The sequence below is a fragment of the Gallus gallus genome, chromosome 1 (assembly GCF_016699485.2).
Source record: "Gallus gallus isolate bGalGal1 chromosome 1, bGalGal1.mat.broiler.GRCg7b, whole genome shotgun sequence".
NCBI lineage: Eukaryota > Metazoa > Chordata > Aves > Galliformes > Phasianidae > Gallus > Gallus gallus.
Window position 1 is genome coordinate 194,988,800 of NC_052532.1, and position 18,806 is coordinate 195,007,605.

Genomic DNA, 18,806 nt, shown 5'->3' on the forward strand with positions numbered 1-18,806 from the left:
CTTTCCCTGATATCCAACCTAAAAAGTCCATGCAACAAAACAATTTTTGCTGCAAGTCCTGATGTTTAATGACTGATGCTATGTAAATCAGTGCTACGCTTCTGGACATCCTTTTGGGTTCAGCAAAGATCTCTGCCTGCAGTTGCCATGTCTCCGTACCATAAACCATAGGGTTGGAGCTGGGTGATCTTTAAGGTCCCTTCCAACAAAAGCCATTCTGTGAATGAGAGAGGGGCAAAGCCAGGGCTGAGGATTGGGAGCTGGCTGTGTTGCTGCTGGTGTGGTTGGAGTTGGTGACGTGACTGTAGGGGTAAGGAATCGAAACGATGGGGAACAGGTCTCAGTAGTGTTCCCCTGTCCCAAGGGGGCCACGTGGGGGAAGCAGCCACCATACAGAGCCCAGCTCTGTTCCTGCAAGACCATTAATGGAACCATTGCTGCTTGGGATTAACCCCACTGCCTGCAGTGGCCAATGGGTTCAAGGTAAGCAAGAGTCACCAGGAGGATGGGACATGGAGAGCAGAGAGGAAGAGGTGGGATGGTCCAACATGGATCTCCTTGATTCTCCATGGTTGCTACCCAGGTCCTTGCTGCTGTGTACCTCATCGGTTTGATAGGATGAGAGGTAATGGCCTTACGTTGCACCAAGGGAGGGTCAGGTTGGATATTAGGGAAACTTTCTCCTTGGAAAGAGCAGTGATGCAGTGGTACAGGCTGCTCAGGGAGGTGGAGGAGGGCGTATGTCCTCCATCCATAATGCATCTCTTAACAGATGCATTTTAAGGGATTCTTAAGGCTTTCATAAACAGCTGCAGCAGCACAGAATTGCTGACGATGCCCCCTCACAGCTTGCTGGGGACCCTCAGCACAGAGGAGGGAACTGCTGACCCGGATAAAGAAATGGGAGGAAGAAAGATGAGTTGTGCTCTGCAGGGAACGCCGTCGTGGGATTCGTTCTGGTTCATGTGGAGGTGCCGTTCTGAAAGGCTTCACACTCACAGAATCACAATCACAGAATGGCTCAGGTTGGAAGGGACCTCAAGGATCATGAAGCTCCAACCCCCCCACCACACACAGGCCCACCAACCTCCACATTTCAGACCAGCCCAGGCTGCCCAGGGCCCCATCCAACCTGGCCTTCAGCACCTCCACGGATGGACGGGGCATCCACAGCCTCTCTGGGCAGCTGTTCCAGCACCTCCCCACTCTCTCTCTAAAGAACTTAAAGAACTCCTTTTGTTCCTCCCCAGTTGTAACCCAGTCCTTTTGGTGTGCGTGGAGCCTGAATTGGGAAACGTGGGGGATCCAGAATCAACACAGTGGGCTGTTCATTGCCAATGGGCTGCAGTGTGGGACCAGCAACAGAAGGCTTTGCCTTGTGCCAATTGCCTGAGACTACACTGATTTTAATTCAGTTTTTATCAAAAGCAAAATCTGAGCTCAGCCAGGCAGGATTTCATCGAATCACAGTCATAGAATGGCCTGGGTTGCAAAGGACCGCAATGCTCATCCAGTTCCAACCCCCTGCTATGTGCAGGGTCGCCAACCAGCAGCCCAGGCTGCCCAGAGCCACATCCAGCCTGGCCTTGAATGCCTGCAGGGATGGGGCATCCACAGCCTCCTTGGGTTTAGTCAGTTAAACCCAGCAACATCTGATTTTCTATTCCCAGGCTGCAGGAAACCTCGGCTATGGTGCCCGTAACACACACAGAAGTTATCTTTTTTTCAGCAGTGGATGAATTGATGCAAGGGGAAAAAAAATACACATTATTGATTTTCCTTTTCCTGTGGCTTTTGAGAGGTTGTTAATGCAGCAAGTACACGAGAGCACTCATCTGTCTGTCTGCGCAGTAATCTCTAATAAATTGACTTTTTGAAAAACCATTTTTAGTCTGTAGTTTCGGGGACTTGATTTGTGGAGTAGATGATATCTCCTGGCACGTAATTACTCATTTTGGGGCTGTGTAAAAGGTTGCAGGATGCATTTTGATGCATTATCTGTAGCACGAAACATCTCTCCTATTACTCATAGAAGTTTTTCTCTCTGTTCTTCCTTATTGTAGGTGAGCGGAGAGGGTTTGGGGGATCGTTTGTGTTCGTTGTTTGGAAACAGTTTTTGGCACAGACACTTTTCAGAGTTAATTCCTGCATGTGATGTGGCTATAAGGGCAATGATTTATGTCCAAGGAGATGAAGCATTGCCTGCTCTTAGAGTTTCGGGCAGTGTAAGCAGACTGGTGGCCGTAATGGGCTGAGACCTTCTGGTTCTTATGATGGGACGAGAGGTGATGGCCTCACGTTGCACCAGGGGAGGTTCGGGTTGGATAATGGGGAAAATTTCTTCTCTAAAGAGTGGTGCTGCAGTGGCACAGCTGCCCAGGGAGTGGGGGGTCACCATCCCTGGGGGTGTTCAGAACCGTGGGGATGTGGCACTGAGGGACGTGGGCAGTGGGCACGGTGGGGTGGGTTGGGGTTGGACTTGGGGATATGGGAGGGCTTTTCCAGCCTTCGTGACTCTGTGATTTCCAATTGGTCTCTGCTGTCCTCCCGACATCCCAAAGAGAAAAGAGGATGAAGTGCAAGTCCTTTTCATCCCAGCTAAAACAGATGTGGAGTCCAACTCCCTTTCCTTTGTGACCTTTGCTATCCGAAATGCTTCTCGTGAGCCCATTAAATTTACCTTGTCTTTTCCTTTTGCAACCTTGCATCAAGAAGGAACCAGAGGCTCAACCAACTGGAGTCAGTGGCCCTGACTCTCCAGTGATGGACAGCCATCAGAACAGCCACCGAGTGTACCTGGCAGGCTTTGTCCTCACAGATCTTTCCAGCTTTGCATTTCTCAATGAGTGCATTCAGAACCGCAGCTGCTTCTACTAAATGTCCTTTTTGTTTACGTACAAATTAATGGTGTTGGTACCAGCTGAGAAAATGGGCATTCATTTCTCACCTCTTGTAGTCTTGGATCCAGGAGACTCAACATTTCAGGGCTTTGCCATATGCTTTCCCCGTGTAGTTGGTCAAACACTTTACGTTTTTATGCCCTTTTGTGCCTCAGAAGTGTTTGTCATGGGAAGAGTTTGATGAGGCACCCAGGGTTTGCTCCCGTGTTTTTCTTGGCCCTTGGGCCAATCTTTGAAGCGTTGCCTGAAGATGGTTCCATCAACGTTATGCAGAAATGGAATCGCACACGTGCGTGTTTATACACCACCACCCAGCCCAACAGGGCTGCTCTTTTCAGACGTTATTATTAATTCTGGGCTGAGAAGTAGCTTAGAATTAACACAAAGTCTCCTTGTCAGAAGTGGAGCGTGCTTAACGTCTGGGAAAGGTTCTGCTTCACTTCTCCTTGTTCACGGAACAGTGAAGATGCTTTATGGCTTTGATACTTTGGAATATACTCTTGCGGTGGCCATTTCTTGCTCTTACAGGGAAATGCATGATGTGTGTGCATTCTGTTTTCCCAGTGTCAGTAGTTTTCCAGTGCTTTCCTTTACATCTCTCTCCAAGCTGTCCTCATCCACTGTTCACATTCACCTGCCCTAAGGAGCACCGCAGTTTGTTGGAAATCTCCGTGCATTGGATGCGTTGCCCAGCAGCAGAGCATACAGTTGGCTTTGCTTTGAGTACGGTGCTTTTTCTCAGGAGTTTTAGGATCAGGAAGGTTGGAAAAGACCTCTGAGGCCACCAGGGCCAACCCCAACCATCCCCACTGTGCCCACCGCCTGCATCCCCAAGTGCCACCCAAAGCCAACCTGTAGAGGATGATACGATGCTGGAACAGCGAAGGTTGGAACATAGGGCAGAAGCCAAACAGCTTTTCCCTCTGGATTGAAGGGATATTGTCTACTTGGGGCATCTAATGTGAGATATCAGATACAATTACAGACTTTTAATTCTTACGAGTTCATGGCATTTCTTTTTTTTCTTTTTTTTCTTCCTGGAATGCTGGTTTTTATTTTTCACCTTTGATGGAGGATTTAGAAGGTAATGGATTCCATGGGAGGGCTGTGTGCGTTTGTATGGTCGGCTCTTTATTGCAGAAGGCTTTTAGTAGGTCAAGGAAGCGCACATAGGAGGCTCTTTAAAGTGGGCCATGAAATCATTTTGCTTAGCTTTGTTTTATCTCTACTTTGACAAATCTTTCTCTCCCCTTGGACTGCGGCTCTCAAAGCAGCAAAACAGCAATGCTCTGCCAGCGGTGCTGCCTTTAAATAAGGCATGGAGCATATTTAATTTGCTTTTCTGCAGAAGTGTTTGCTACTTAGAATCACAGAATTGTTAAGGTTGGAAAAGCCCTCCAAGATCCCCAAGCCCGACCCCAGCCCGCCCCACCATGCCTCATGGCCATGTCCCCGTGTGCCACATCTCCACCATGCTGGAACCCTTCCAGAGATGGTGACCTCCCTGGGCAGGCGTGCCATTGCATCACTGCTCTTTGTGGGAAGAAATTTTTCCTAATATCCAACTTCTTGCCATAGCACTTGGGATATGATCCTGCTGCTAGGGGGATGAGCGGCTCTGCAGGTGTTGGGAGTGCAGTGGAGGTGCTTTACTTGCATTTAGCAGGGTTTTCCCTGTGGACTCCAACATCATCTTCTATCACCAACCCTGGATGTGTTGAAGGAATGTTTAGACGTTGTGTTGAGGGATATGGTTTAGTGAGAACTGTTGGTGATACGTGGACAGTTGGACTGGATGATCTTGGAGGTCTTTTCCAACCTATTTGATTCTATGAATCTGTGATTCTATATTGAGATGGACTATGAGGTTTGTGGAAAGCTGGTTGCAGAGCTCAGTGGTTTGATGTAACCAGAAGTTTGGTTGTGTATGGCCCCCATGAGGGCTGGTTTTGTCTCAGCAGCATAGTAAATGGGATAGGATGCACCTTTAGCAAATTCATGGATGGAATTTGCTAAACTGATGGAAGAGCAGTGCTTTTTGTGCCCAAGGGAAGGAGGTAAACTGGGAAATGGGGCTGATGGAAACCCACCTAAGGAAAGACAAATGCAGCATTCTTCATCTGAGATAGGATCGTAGAATCATTGAACGATAGAATGGTTTGGGTTGGAAGGGACCTTGAGGCTCACCCAGTCCCACCCCCTGCTATGTGCAGGGACACCTCCCATAGCCCAGGCTGCTCACAGCCCCATCCAGCCTGGCCTTGAGTGCTTCCAGGAAGGGGGCATCCACAGCCTCGCTGGGCAACCTGTGCCAGTGTCTCACCACCCTCACATTAATAATTTCTTCCTGATATCTCGTCGTCCCAGGCAGGAGGCTCCTTGGCACATGGAGGGCAGCGAGATGCTGGGGTAAGACCAGCAGGAGCCTCCTGGGATGAGCTGGAGAAGGTGCAGGGGAACCTCATTACTGTTGTACCCGCAGGGAGGTTACGAGCAGGATGGTGCATGTTTCTCAGAGGTGTGGAGTGATAAGAGGTAACAGAGACAAGTTTGATAGAGGTTACACATTGGGGTGGAGGGGAATCAGCTCCAAGCCCTGAACATGTTGCCTGAGGAAACATGGGAATCCCCATTAGATGGGTTTCTAAGAACAGGTTTCTGAAGCACTTGTGCCAGGAATAGCTCCAGTTTTGCCTTGAAGCAAGGAGTGAGAGCATGGCTTTTCCAGCTCTGCTTTCCCCATAATGAGCCTGTGGGAGTTCCACGAAGAACGTCTCATCCATCTTTTCTTGTAAAGATCAAAAACACCCCAAACCAAAACAAGGAAAGAAGCCCAACCCTTCCAAACGTTCCAAAAATACTCTGCACATCTTCATTGTTTGTGCTTCCAGAAGTGCTCAGCATCCTCCTATAGGGCACCCCGGTCCTCTCGGTGTGCATCAGCGTGCCATGTCTGAGCCTGCTGGACGTGCCCACCTTGGGTTCAGCTCAGAAATCACAAAGAGAAGAATTCGTTACAGATTTTTTTTGCAGCACACTGAAATACAAACAGCTCTTTTTCACTCCCTCAAGAGACATTAAAGTCTATTTGGAGGAATAAGAGCGCAGTGCAACATTTAGTCATAAATTGAAGATTTCCACCACCGTGTTGATTTGGAGCATATGTTAGTGAAACATGTCTCTGCTTTGCAGACAATTGTGCTTATGCTGTGGCAAGCACATTTAAAACAAGCATGGAAAGTGTGCTGCCGGGAACAATCCGGCAGCAATGGTGGGGTCATTGAGATGACTTAATAGGGCTTTTTTTTTCCCCTAGCTATCTGTATTAAATCAGTGATTCATATAAATTATGCCAAGGGGAATTAATTGCTATTATACGGTATAAAAAACTGCCAAACCAAGGGCAAAACTTTCACTGTTGTAGTGCGTGGAATGAAATGGAGCTATGGTATGGTTTCTGGAAGCATGAAATGGCTGCTCCCCTCACCCCAAAATGTCCGTGATGTGGTGGAACAAAGGGATCTGGGGAGGAGAGGTTGGAGGATTCTGGCACGTTTGGAGGCTTTGGCACTTTTGGAGATTCTCCAAAACCTACAGCAACTGTCAAAGCTGAAATGCATTTTTCTCCTTGGCCTGGGTACGTCTCCATCACCCAGATGTGCAGAGGAATTTAACAGTTCAGTGGGTTCAGTGGTTCAGTGGGGGCTGAACTCCTACAAACCATGTAGGGGTTAGATTGGAGTCTGTATAGTATGGTTCATTTCTTACCTCTACAAGAGGGACACTTCCTACCGTTCTCTCTTGCAGAAATGTACAAAGCTATCTCATACATATAATAGCTATCTCATGCTATTGCTTTGGAATGTTTTCCTAATCAGTGGAGAGGAAAAAATGAGCTTGGTCTTGCTGCTTGATTTCAGTATACACTTTATGCAAAATCTAGCACGACCATTTCCTGGGGAAGTTGCCTTTTAAATGGAAGGTAATGTGATGAGAGGAGAATGTGGGAGTGGAAACACTGTTTGTGTAAAGGAGAATGGGTGAAAGGTGCACTTCTATGACCTGTTTAAGGAAAAGTCATCTTTTGTGTTCAAGAACAGTCTTCAAAGTTGGAATCTGCATGGCAGGAAGAAAAAGCATGGAGGAGCAGATGGAAGGTGTAGGGCATAGGTTTTGCTGTGTTCGTTCAGTAGAAGAACTGAAGGATGTCATTCTAACTTCTGATTAGCTTTTTTACTGATGTTACTCTGCTTGTCAAAGGGAATCAAGTGGAGAGAAATTAGGTCTATGGTGACAGCAATGGGTAATGACTTCTCAAGGAAGGAGAGACTTGTACTGCTTAGTAAGTGTTCAGTCGACCCTGGTGAAAGAAGTGTTGACTTAGAACTGACTTGTGATTGCTTTTCAACTTATTTAGAAATGAGTTTCTTATTGAAAAGCAGTCAGCCCTTGAAAAATTGTGATCAACATTGAAAACACCTCGATGGATGAGGAGTTACCCACCTTAAAATTATCCAATCTGTGTGACTGGCTCAATAAATGACTTGGTTAAGTGTAGCTGAGCACAGGAATGCTGCTTTGGGATCAGTCAATGTGTGTGCTTTGGGTGTGGTGGAAGACAAAAGATCTGATAAGTGGTTGATTTGTTGCTTAAGGAAACTTTATGGATGAGTTAAAAATTGCTCTTGTGAGTCACTTTTTTGACCAGAACTCCTTCTCCCAAGACTTGGTAGAGCAGGATGAGGTGTAGGCTCTTGACACAGAAGAGTCACTGGCAAAACCATCCATCTACCACCAATACTGCCCACTAAACCACGTTCCTAAGTACCACGAGACATGGATTATACAGGCAAAACAATGACTGCAGCAACGTACCTTGGCTGATTTTTCCAGATGGAAATGACTGCAGCAAGAGAATCTGTGTCAGTGCGACAACCTGCAAATTGATTTTATTGTCATGAGGATAGCAGAGAAAAGATCACACCTCGTCTGCCTTCTGTAGTGATATTAGCAAAACATCAAGAAGGGATCAAGGACGACTTGCAATGTGTAATTCTGTTTTGGCGTTTGCCCACAAACCATCACATGGCTCAACAGGACAAGGATGGATAAAACCATCTGTGCTGGGGAGACGTGCGTGTGGCTCTTTTGCTTTATCTCACTGTCCCTAAAAATACTATTCCACGTAACCAATGAATGTACTGTTTTGAAAAGCGGGTCTTTTGTTGCTGGAAATATCTGTTTTTCCCCAGGAGAGAAGAGTTCCCTGGGGGACTTCATCCAGTGGGTAGATTAAAGGAGTGTCAATGAAAGACAGGCCCTGGGACACAAACCTAATAGCTGAGTTTTGTGGACACCTTCTTTTAGTAAATTTGTGACCTAGTCCCTGTTTAGTAAAAGCGTGTCTTCCTACAAAGACTTTGTGAAGCTTTATGGTGCCAGGAATTGGGCTTGATCATCCTTGTGTATCCCTTCCTACTTAAGATATTCTATCATTCTTTGCAAGGCTGAATGATCGTAGGCTCAGAGAATCATTGAGGTTGGAATAGACCTCTCAGATCCCCAACCCCAACTCATCCCTCCGTGCCCACTGACCATGGTTGATGGTCATCAACACTGACACGGCCGTCAACACTGATGCTGGCTCAAGTTCTACTTGTTGGTGCAGCTGTCTGAGCGGCCATCTGCTCAGCCAACTCAGAGAACAGCAGAAAAGGATTATTTTTAACCCAGATGAGTTCTCCAGTCTGCCTTGCTGATGGCTGCAGGAGGGCTGTGCTGGTACTGAGGCACCGGGCAGTTTTCAAGGGAGGAAGCAGAGGAAGCACTGTGAGCCAGCACGGCCACTGGGACTTCCTGCAGTGAGGTCTGCCTTCCAAAATTACTCCTTTCCATGCCTTTCTTTCCTGCTCAGTGATCCCACAGATGTTTTGGGCTTCCTATTCCTCCAGGTGGATCTAATTTGATGTATATATGTATATATATATAAAAATATATATATATAGCCAATACTTCTGGTTTCTCAGGGTTTTATTTAGCTTATTTTTGGATGTGTCCTGAAAAGAACTGAACTCTGGTCTGGGTGATCTGATTTGACATCTACATACACGAGGCTCTATGACAAATGTCCTTGGTCAACTCTCTGCACTGTCTCCTTGCTCCCAGCCTAATGCCTTTGAGCTGTAGTCCTTCAGTTATTCGCTATGTGTGAGCAGAGGTTATATGAGAATGGAACTCTGTCGATGCTTGTCCTCATGTCTGAGTAGGTTGTCAGTCATGTTCTCATTAATCCCTCTTTTTTTTAGTGCTATGAAGGCTTGTAACAGAATGTTATTCTTGGATTTTTTTTTCCAATACGAAATAAGGTCAAACTGAGGCTGCTGTAGTTGTAAAGTTTAATTTTCGTTTTTAAAGTGATCACTGCATTTAATTTTTTCACATGGAAATTTTCCTATGTTTTCTTCTAGGAGAGAGGTAATGGCCTTAAGTTCTCCTCTGAAAGAGCAGTGAGGCACTGGCATGGGCTGCCCAGGGAGTGGGGGGGTCACTGTCCCTGGGGGTGTTCCAGAGCTGTGGGGATGTGGCACTGAGGGACGTGGGCAGTGGGCACGGTGGGGTGGGTTGGGATTGATCTTGGGGATCGTAGAGATCTTTTCCAATGATTCCAAGACTTTGAAGGTTCAGGATTGCCAGTGGTGTAGTAAATGGTTTCAGTTAACATTGTTCTTAGATAATTAACTTGCTTTCTTTTGACTGCATAGTTGTCTGTGGCTTAATAACCTCCAGGTGTCTTAGAAAGTACAGATTGCGCAAGAGAGAATAACAAACCCGCAGTACCGTGGTGGTGTAACACTGATGGAAACAGGAGGTGAATGACTTTTGACCATCCACCTCTGTGCCTTTGAATATTTTCTCCTGTCTAGAATTAGAGTTGTGTTTGATACAAGGATGCAGCCCAGCACATGGGGCTGGTGCTGGAGATGGACCTGGGGGTGTTCAGGGAACGTGTAGACGTTGTGTGGAGGGACATGGTTTAGTGAGAATTATTGGTGATGGGTGGACAGTTGGACTGGATGATCTTGGAGGTCTTTTCCAACCTTGGTGAGCCTGTGATTCTGTATGGCGCTGGGAGAAGGATGGTGCTTCGAGGCTGAAAGAACATGGGGATAGGAGCACCTGGGGGCTGCGCAGAGGAACGTTCATTAAGTAATCTCAGTCAACTGAGTTTTATTCATTGGAGCTGAAGAGCCTTCTTGGTTTTGCTAGGTTGGGATGCCCAGAGGGTTAAACACCAGGCTGTGGATTTATAGAATGGTTCTATGGCCTTTTGGCTAAGACCAATGTAGTGTTGAGCAGACCAATGGAATAGGACTTAAATAGATGGGGTGCTTGAGTGCCTGGCTCCATCCAAGCATCGCTAGACTTTGTCCAGTGGGATTTTAGCTCCTGATGTTTTTCTGTTCCTTCCAAAATCACAGTCCTGGTGAATGCCCTATTGGACGGCCACGCTATTCGATCAGTAGGGAAGGTTTCTGAGGAAGAAAATTAGCTGAGGAGGAAAGTTGCGCAGTGCCATCCAGCTGCATAAAGTCATTTCCTCAGCTGAGAAGGCTGTGTTTGTACTCTGCAGCATGTCAGGCACTCGGTGAAGGTTTTTATCTTCATTTGATAAGTCATGGAGTGTGTTTTTAAACGAGTTGCGCCAACGCAGCATTGCCCTAACGATCTGCAGTCTGCCAAGGTGAGGTTTTTAAACAGCGTGTTCTAATTAATTCTTAATCGATTTCATAATCCGTGTTCCCAGCTCCTACCTCAGGAGTCTTGATCTTTATAGAGGAACAAAAGCAGTGGATAGAAAAGGATAGAAATGGATGGAAGTGTGACGGAAGAATAACTGTGAGATCATCCTAGCGGTGAAAAGAAGCAAACTTAAGTATTGGTCATAGCAGAGGAGGATAGAAATTAAACGAAGAATACTCTGCCTGCTTCCAAGTTGATGAAGATAGTAGGTAACGAGTTTTGTTACTAAGTAGCCCCAGTAATCTCATAAGGAAATGTTAAAGGGTTTAAACTTTTTGGCACCAAAAACACAGTGGGAGGGAGGGGAGGACTCGGAGTAAGCTGTGGGAATCCTTTGCTGGGTTTCTTTGCTCAATTTGGTAGAGGTAAATTGCTTTAAAAGCTGGAGCATGTAATCTAATAATTAGGAAATTAGAAGTTAATGGGAAACTTGAGCAAAACGCATTCTCCTTCAGTTAATGAATTTATTCAGCAAGCTGCTGCAAATTTGGCTCTCTGAAGAAGCCTGTAGGAAGCTGAGAGCGGTGAGCAGGAGATGCAAGAGCCCTTACCTTAAACTGAGGTGGCTTTCCACTTGTAGAAATCTGGTAGACAAGCAAAGAAACTGCATTGTAAGGCATTGGCATGGGCTGCCCGGGGGCGGGGGGGAGGGGATCACCATCCCTGGGGGTGTTCAGAGCCGTGGGGATGTGGCACTGAGGGACGTGGGGCAGTGGACACGGTGGGGTGGGTTGGGTTGAGCTTGGGGATCTTGGAGGTCTTTTCCAACCTGAATGATTGTATGATTCTAAATCCATGTGTGCTGGAGAAGGTGTAGCAGCATCCAGAAACCTTAAAAGCCAAAATAAAGCAAAGCCCTTCAGCTCCAGCAACCCAAGACTGGTTTTTACATCCACCCTAGGCTCCTCGTGTGCCGTTTTCTCTTTAAAATACGTTTTCCTTGTCTAAATGTCTAATAAGTGTCATACAGAATTCGTACAGAAGTAGATTTTTGCTAGTACCCATTTGAGTTATTTATCTTGAATTTTGACCATTTCTGAGAAGAGGGCAGTGATGCTTTGTGGCCGTAGGCAATGGACAGCCTCCGTCTCCCAGCAGCAGCAGCAGCACAGAATTATAAGGAACCTAATTGCTTTGACTTCTGGTCAAGAATAAAGCAGAAAAGAACCTTAAAAATAACCCCAAAGTGTGATTCTACCGAATGCCCATTGTGCAGTAACATACAGGAGGTGCTGATGCTATTGTAGCTAAAGGAAGACCCAATGATGGGGAGAATGGGAGGTGGGTACGGCACTTCTGTCTATTTGTTTACATCTGGAAAACAGTGGAAAGATGAAGTTGCTGATAATCCCTTGCCCTGAAGGTCACTGCAGCACTGCCCTGCTAAACCAAGTTGGATGTGTGGCAGGAAAGCACCACTCTGGGAGATGCACAGAGGAATTTATGGGCTTCTGTGACCACAGACGTGTAAAGATGTAAAAATAATAAGTTTTTTTTAAGAAAATGCAAAACTTGGCAAATTTAGCTACCAAGGCAGATCTGCTCAGTGAGGCACTGAGGGCGAAGGCATCCAGATGTAGTGTAAAATGGGTGGAAAGAGGGTTGGTCCCATAGGTGGGCACACTCAAAGGATGCTGAGGGGCTGCAGCTGTGGAGAAGGGGTGGCACCCAGGTTGCTGGCACCCAGATTGCTTTTCTTGTTTCTTTCTCGCTGCGAAAGGAATCACTTATTTAACTTGACAAAATGTTACCGAAGCTTTTGGAAGTGAAGCTGCAGCCCACGTCTTCTTGATAAATGGCTGTGTGTATTCCTGGAAGGAAGTTAAAACGGGGCTGTGTTATATTTGGTACCTCCCGAAGCACTGAGGCTGCTCCAAGTACAAAATGTGCTCCAAGAGAGACTCATTTGCCAGTGCTGAGCGTGATGTGATGAGATTTGTCAAGTTGTCCTTTCTGCTGGAGCTCACTTTGCCTTTCCTCTCTCTCCTGGAGACAGTTTGTGACATTCTGTAGTTATGCCATTGAACTGGGAGGCTGTAAAGGAAACCAGAAACCCCCCAAAATGTGAGGAATCTCCAAGCAGCACACACACTGTGTTATAAGGCAGAGAGAAGGAGGGCAACTGTGTGCACATAGAATCGTTAAGGCTGGAAAAGGCATCCAGGACCCCCAACCCACCCCACCATGCCCACTGCCCACATCCCTCAGTGCCACATCCCCACATTAAGAGCACTCCCAGGGACGGTGACCCCCCTATTCCCTGGGCAGTGCCACTGCATCACCACTCTTAGGAGAAGGAATTCTCTCTGGTATCCAACCTGGCCCTCCCCTGGCACAATGTGAGGCCTCTGTGTATTGGGGGTAACATGGGGGGCTGCCCACGAGCTGTCCCTGAGCAGCACTGGGGGCTCTTTCATTGCCATCTCTCAATTTTCCTATCAGCTGGGGAAGGACAGTGTGGGAGTGCCATGTAAAACTTGGTTGGCCTAAAACCAAACCCCTACCCAGGAGCTGGCTGAGTATTTAAATATCACAGTTCCCGTGTTTTCTCCTTTTTGGAAGCTGAGAAAACCCCGGTTCTAGTTTATCTGCTCCTGATGCTGGCTGTTTCTAGATATATGCAGTCCTCCAGCAGGATATAGGAAAGCATGGAGTTTCAGTTCATACAGCCTTAGTGCAAGATGCACCACGTGAGTATCCCACCCAAAGCCACCGAGCGTAGCCAATGTCTGCAGAAAGATTCTCAGCCTTGGTTCAAGAGAGGGTGCAAATGCTGAATAATCTGGTGGAAATCCTGATGGAAAAACATGTTCTTTGAGTTTTTAGGACATTTATTTTAAGGGAGCTGCAGTAGATGCACCCACCCAGCAGTGGACAGCAGTGGGTCCGTTTCATACACACATGGCTTGCTGCTCTTGCTGCAGCGCAAATGACGACATCTCCATGCTGGGATGAGCCATGCTTTATGTGCATTGGGTTTGCCAGCAGAGCCTTACTGATGGTTCTCTTTCTGTTGTTCCTTTAGAGCTGTGGAATGCTGTAACCAGTCTCAGTGCCCCGCAGCTGAAGGCAAATCGCCATCCGGATCACCTCCATCCAAAGGAAGTTTGTTCACAAGAGGTACTGATTCACATTTGCATGGTGTCCTCAAATGGTTACGTTTTAATGGAAATACTGTGTTGATTTATTAAGTTAATAAGTGAGGTAATGAGGACTGGGATAGAATGCACAGTAGGTGTGTGATGCTCTTGCAAAGAATTGTGGGAGTTGGCTTTTTAGTGGTTGTTAGTCTCCATCTTAATAAACACAATTGTTTTGTATCCAAAAGAAGACATAAGGCATCAGGTGGGTCAAAATCAGTGGGTGTGCAGCTCTGTCATCTGCCCATAGATGGTTTTCTATCAGCTTCTATTGCTGCTTTCCGCAAAAGAAATCACAGAATGATAGAATGGCCTGGGTTGAAAAGGACCACAATGGCCATCCAGTTCCAACCCCCCTGCTATGTGCAGGGTTGCCAACCACCAGACCAGGCTGCCCAGAGCCACATCCAGCCTGTAAAGCATCACTGTGTGCCTGCCCTGTAGGTGATTTTTCCCCTGGGTATTCATGCTCTGCCCTTACTGCAGAGAGAACACCAGGACAGCTGAAGTGTCAGCCTGACCCAACCCAGCTGCTTTTGCGCAGGACTGTGGCAAAAATAGACTTTTTTTATCCCCCCTTTTTATATGTTTTGCTGATTGCTTAGTAACACAAACCTTAAATGTCAGCTGCCGGGCTACCCACTGAGCGTTCTGCTCCCACTCGAGTCAGAGCTGCCGAAAAGCAGATGCAGGCAGAGAGCAGCAGTGCTGATGGATGCTCTCTGCACAGGGATCCATTGCATTATTGCACTTGCACTGAACACTGATGCATGCTGTCTCCATTGCTCTCCCAGTATTTTAGCCTGACGAGTGGTCCAGCCCAGTGTTGGGAAAAGCCCTGCTCTGGTTCAGTGCCCGCAGTTGGCTTATGGATGAAAGCAGGCTGATGTTTCTTCCCCTTCCTTCCTCACATCCCAATTAGGATGGGACAGCGCCAAAGGTTTCAGAAAAGCTTTGCTTTTGTTGACCTTGCAGCAACGATGAGTCCTTTTCTCTTGAATATCAAACCAGACAAGAAGGATAAAGGAAAAAAGAGAACCTTGACTCTCCACCTGTTCCCTTTTTCTGCCCCCCATATTTAAAGACTGAAGCAGCAATAGGGGGCATAGGTGGGGCTGTGCTGCCTAGTCTGAGCAGAGCAAACAGAAATGCAGGGCTGCAGAAGGGCTGGGAGCAAAGAGAAGGACACACATTGGGTGGGTGAACAGTGAAGGAGGAAGAAGGCAGAGGTGGAGCTGAATTGCTGAGAGATTGGTGTGTTTGGAAATGAAAGGACAGAAGAATTCAATTAAACTCTTGATGGGTGTTGTGCTCACCTCTTAAGTTTGTCTACTCAGGTTGTTTTCTGCTCGGGAAGCAAGCCCTCATCCCATTTCCCTGCCAAATCCAGGGGAATGCCAGCAATTAAATAGTCAATCATGGCGTGGAAAGCCCATGTATGTCTAAAAATAACCTCTCTTATCTGTGTTAATGGTTGGGTTTGAGGTAAACAGTTAGAAATGCATTTTAGCATTAGGCTGTCTGTGTGCAGTGTGCGTGGATGGAATTTGGCATGTGTTTAAAAACTGTTTGGATGTGGTGCTCAGGGCCATGATTTAGCAGTGGGCTGTTAGAGTTAGGGTAGGATGGTTGGGTTGAGGTTGGACTTGATGATCTTTAAGGTCTTTTCCAACCAAGCAATTCTATGGTTCTGTGGTTCTGTGATTCCTAGTGGCTAAGCCTGTTTGGACCTCATGGATTCTCCCTTCACCTCAGAATTTCTGATCTTATATGGAGAATTTCTAGTCTGGAGTCTTGTGAGCATTTCATAGAATCTTTTAGGTTGGAAAAAACCATTAAGATCATGAAGTGCCAGTTTTGTGGGGTCCACAGTACTCCACAAAGCTCTGCTCTGGGACAGAAATTCCCTTTCAGAGCACATGTGATCTGGATGATGCCATCTGTAGCACCAATCTTTGTAGGTCCCAGGATCGTCGTAGAGTGAAGTGTGATCCCTGTCCATGGTGCTGTCTAGTGGTGATGGCACCCAGGCCAGAGTGAGTCACGTTCCCTCTTTTCCTCTGGATGATGTGTAGAGGAGGGGAATAGGTTGTGTTAGAAAATTGTCCATGTTTGAAAATGTGGTTTTCTGCAAACGTTGTGGGTTTTTTAATGTGTTTGTGTCTATGAAAATGCCTGAGTTCAGAGCACGCTGCTCATCTCATGGCTTGGAAAATGCAGGCAGGAGTGTGTTTGTGTCTACACTGTGGTGCAGTGCAGGTAGATAGAGCATAACAGAAGTGCTACCCATTGCTTCAGACCCCTCCATAGAGGAGGTTTGCATTTCAGTTAATTATGTAGCTGGTGAGAAAAAGTGTAGCACTGAGAGCTTCAGGACCAATTAAGATCACGGCCCGTAGAATGGCTTTGGTTGGAAGGGACCTTAAAGCCCATCCAGTTCCAACCCCTGGCATGGACAGCATTTCCACCCACCTGATCAGGATGCCCAGGGATCTATCCAACCTTGTTTTGGACACTTCCAGGAAAGTGGGTCTAGGGGGGGATCAGAGGACAGGTGTTCTATGCTGTACCATGTAATCTGTGGTGATGGGCATGGGATGTACTTCTTTGAGATGGTTACAGCCAGCGGCAGCAGCTGCCTAGACCCCTCTAGTGTATGTATTATGTTCACTGTATAAGCTTTTCACTATAGATTCCCAGCAGCCTCTTCCATGTTCAGGGAGAAACAGGAGAGTGGACATTCTTGATCAATAGATACCCTTCATTTCTTGAGCTTTACCTCATCTTTATGAGTTACGCAGTCATCAGACTCTCTTAAGTGTACCCCAAGACAACTCTGGGTGCTTCAAGCTGCTGGATTTTGGGTACTGTCTTCCTGCTCCCACACCAGTCATAAATACAGGAGTGGACAGGCTTTGGGACCTGTGATTATTTTGACCATCCTTGACATCGTTGGCCACCCTTGATTACGTTTTTCCATCCTTGATTACATTACCTGCCCTTGATTACTTTACCCATCCTTGCTTCATGTGTGTTTTCACTTCCTGAAAACATTTTTCAGGATGTGGTCAGTGGGCATGGTGGGTATGGACTGGGGTTGGACTTGGGGATCTCACAGGTCTTCTCCAACCTTAAAGATTCTATGACTTTATGACAGATGAGCATATAGTCTCTTTTCCTTCTTCAAGCTTAGGAAATGCATTATAGCTGTATCTCATTATATGGATGTCAGTGAAAAGTTCATTGGCCCCGACATCTTTTTGGAGTCATGCATAGCCTTTGGGAACCTGTTGGTAGGGACTGGCATCCAGCAGGCCTGCAGTGAGCAGGCATCATGGCGTATGCATAGAGAGCAAAGCGATGCAGTTATGTCTATTTTTATACATATACCTTCCTTTTGAGTCGTGGATTTCAAAACCACAAATGGAGATGTGCATTTCCTAAAGAGGGAAAGACAGAAAACTCCTCAAATGCCATCCAAACGAGTGCAGTGTACTGAGAAAATACCTAGGGGCCTTGCCAGTGGGGTGATGGCAGGAGGTCTGCTTGAGTGCTGCTTGCCATTCTTGCTGGAGAAGTGCAGAAGTGCTCCCAGGTCCCGAAGGCTTTTGCCTGGGAGGTTGCAGTGCATGGGCAGCACGAGCTCCCCACTCCCTGCAGTGCTTCCCCACAGCACTCATTCCACATTTCTGCTCCAACGAAAGCCGTGCTGGAGGTGATGGCCCTTCCTTCGTTCCTTCAGATGTATAATTTACCACCTCTTCCCAGCATGCCAGCCTTGTTTGTATTGATAAATGAATGTTCTCTGTGTACAGCCTGCAGATGATTCTGCTTCCCGAGTACAATGCTGCTAAATATACCTGTTTCTGATTAAGTGCATTTGAATGTGTGAGTTTGGTTAATGAGCTCCACCTTTCACAGATTCTTTTGTTAGCTCCTAAAGGCTGTGTGTTCTGATTTATAGCGCCAAAAGGGGTAAACTGACATTAAAAGCATTAATTAGTCTTGGTTGGCTGCACAGAGAATAGAGTTGGTGTGAGCCAGCTTTTGATTTAGCCCTTTGTGGGCCTTTGGTTTTGCCTAAGCTTGTTACAGAGTTGTATCTCTGCCTTTTTCATGCTAGATTGCATAATTAGAGTGTAGTGTGAAGTACAGTGATTGGGCTTGAAGAGACCATGAGCCCTGTACAATTACAAGCAATGAAGTTGTAAAGCAGTTGGACGGAACTTCACATATATTTCTAATAGAGAAATGTTCTTTTTAACCTGTGCATGTGATAACTTATTTAGCTCTGTTAGATTTCCAGTAACAGCCCAGAGGATTTATTGTGCCTTGATGCAATACATGTACTGTTGGTAAAGCTTGGAAATGATGTAGAATCATGCAGTTATAGAGTCATCAAGGTTAGAGAAGACCACTAAGGTCATCTAGTCCAACTGTCAACCCATTCCCACCATAATTGTTGAAAAGAGAAAACACTTGTGAGCATATGCCAGTATAGAGGAGCTCCTGTAGTACCCAGTTCTCATCTATTCTCCATACCTCTGATTTCTGACCTCTTAGTGAAGGTGTGAGGCCAAAGAGCAGGATGGGATTTGGGATTCTTCGAATCATCTTTCCTCTTGTTTGGAGTTGTTTGAATCCTTTTATGGCTCATCTTCCCTATCTGTCAGGAAAAATGAGAGTAAAGAGCCATTGCAGTGGGTTGTGATTATCATTCTGTCCAGTCCAGTAAAGAGTTGGGGTGGAAAATAAACCTGTGTTACTTGTTGTATGACAAATGAGAATTGTTTTCTATTTAATTTTTGGCAAGATGTGATTGAAAAATGGGACAACTGAACAAATGGTTAAGTCTCTCGTATTTTGGGTACTCAGTGCTATAATTCTATGATTCTACTACATCATGGCTTTCCAGATTCTTTATGGAGATAAGATGACAAAAGGGATCCTGCATACTGAATGATTT

General features: G+C 46.3%; 1 protein-coding gene across 44 annotated transcripts in view; it reads left to right on the forward strand.

Annotated features, from left to right (window-relative positions):
* FAM168A (family with sequence similarity 168 member A) overlaps positions 1-18,806 on the forward strand; it is a 149,347-nt gene that overhangs the window by 30,080 nt on the left and 100,461 nt on the right. For 35 of the 44 annotated variants that reach the window (XM_046912060.1, XM_046912062.1, XM_040659622.2 and 32 more), the window contains one exon: positions 13,726-13,820. The exons of 1 other annotated variant lie outside the window; for it this stretch is intronic. In XM_046912060.1, the coding sequence (XP_046768016.1) occupies positions 13,726-13,820 (95 nt within the window). Of the gene's footprint in view, positions 1-10,704; positions 10,910-13,725; positions 13,821-18,806 lie in introns of all 44 variants that reach the window. 8 more of the 44 variants (XM_046912087.1, XM_046912079.1, XM_046912170.1 and 5 more) reach the window with 2 other exon arrangements.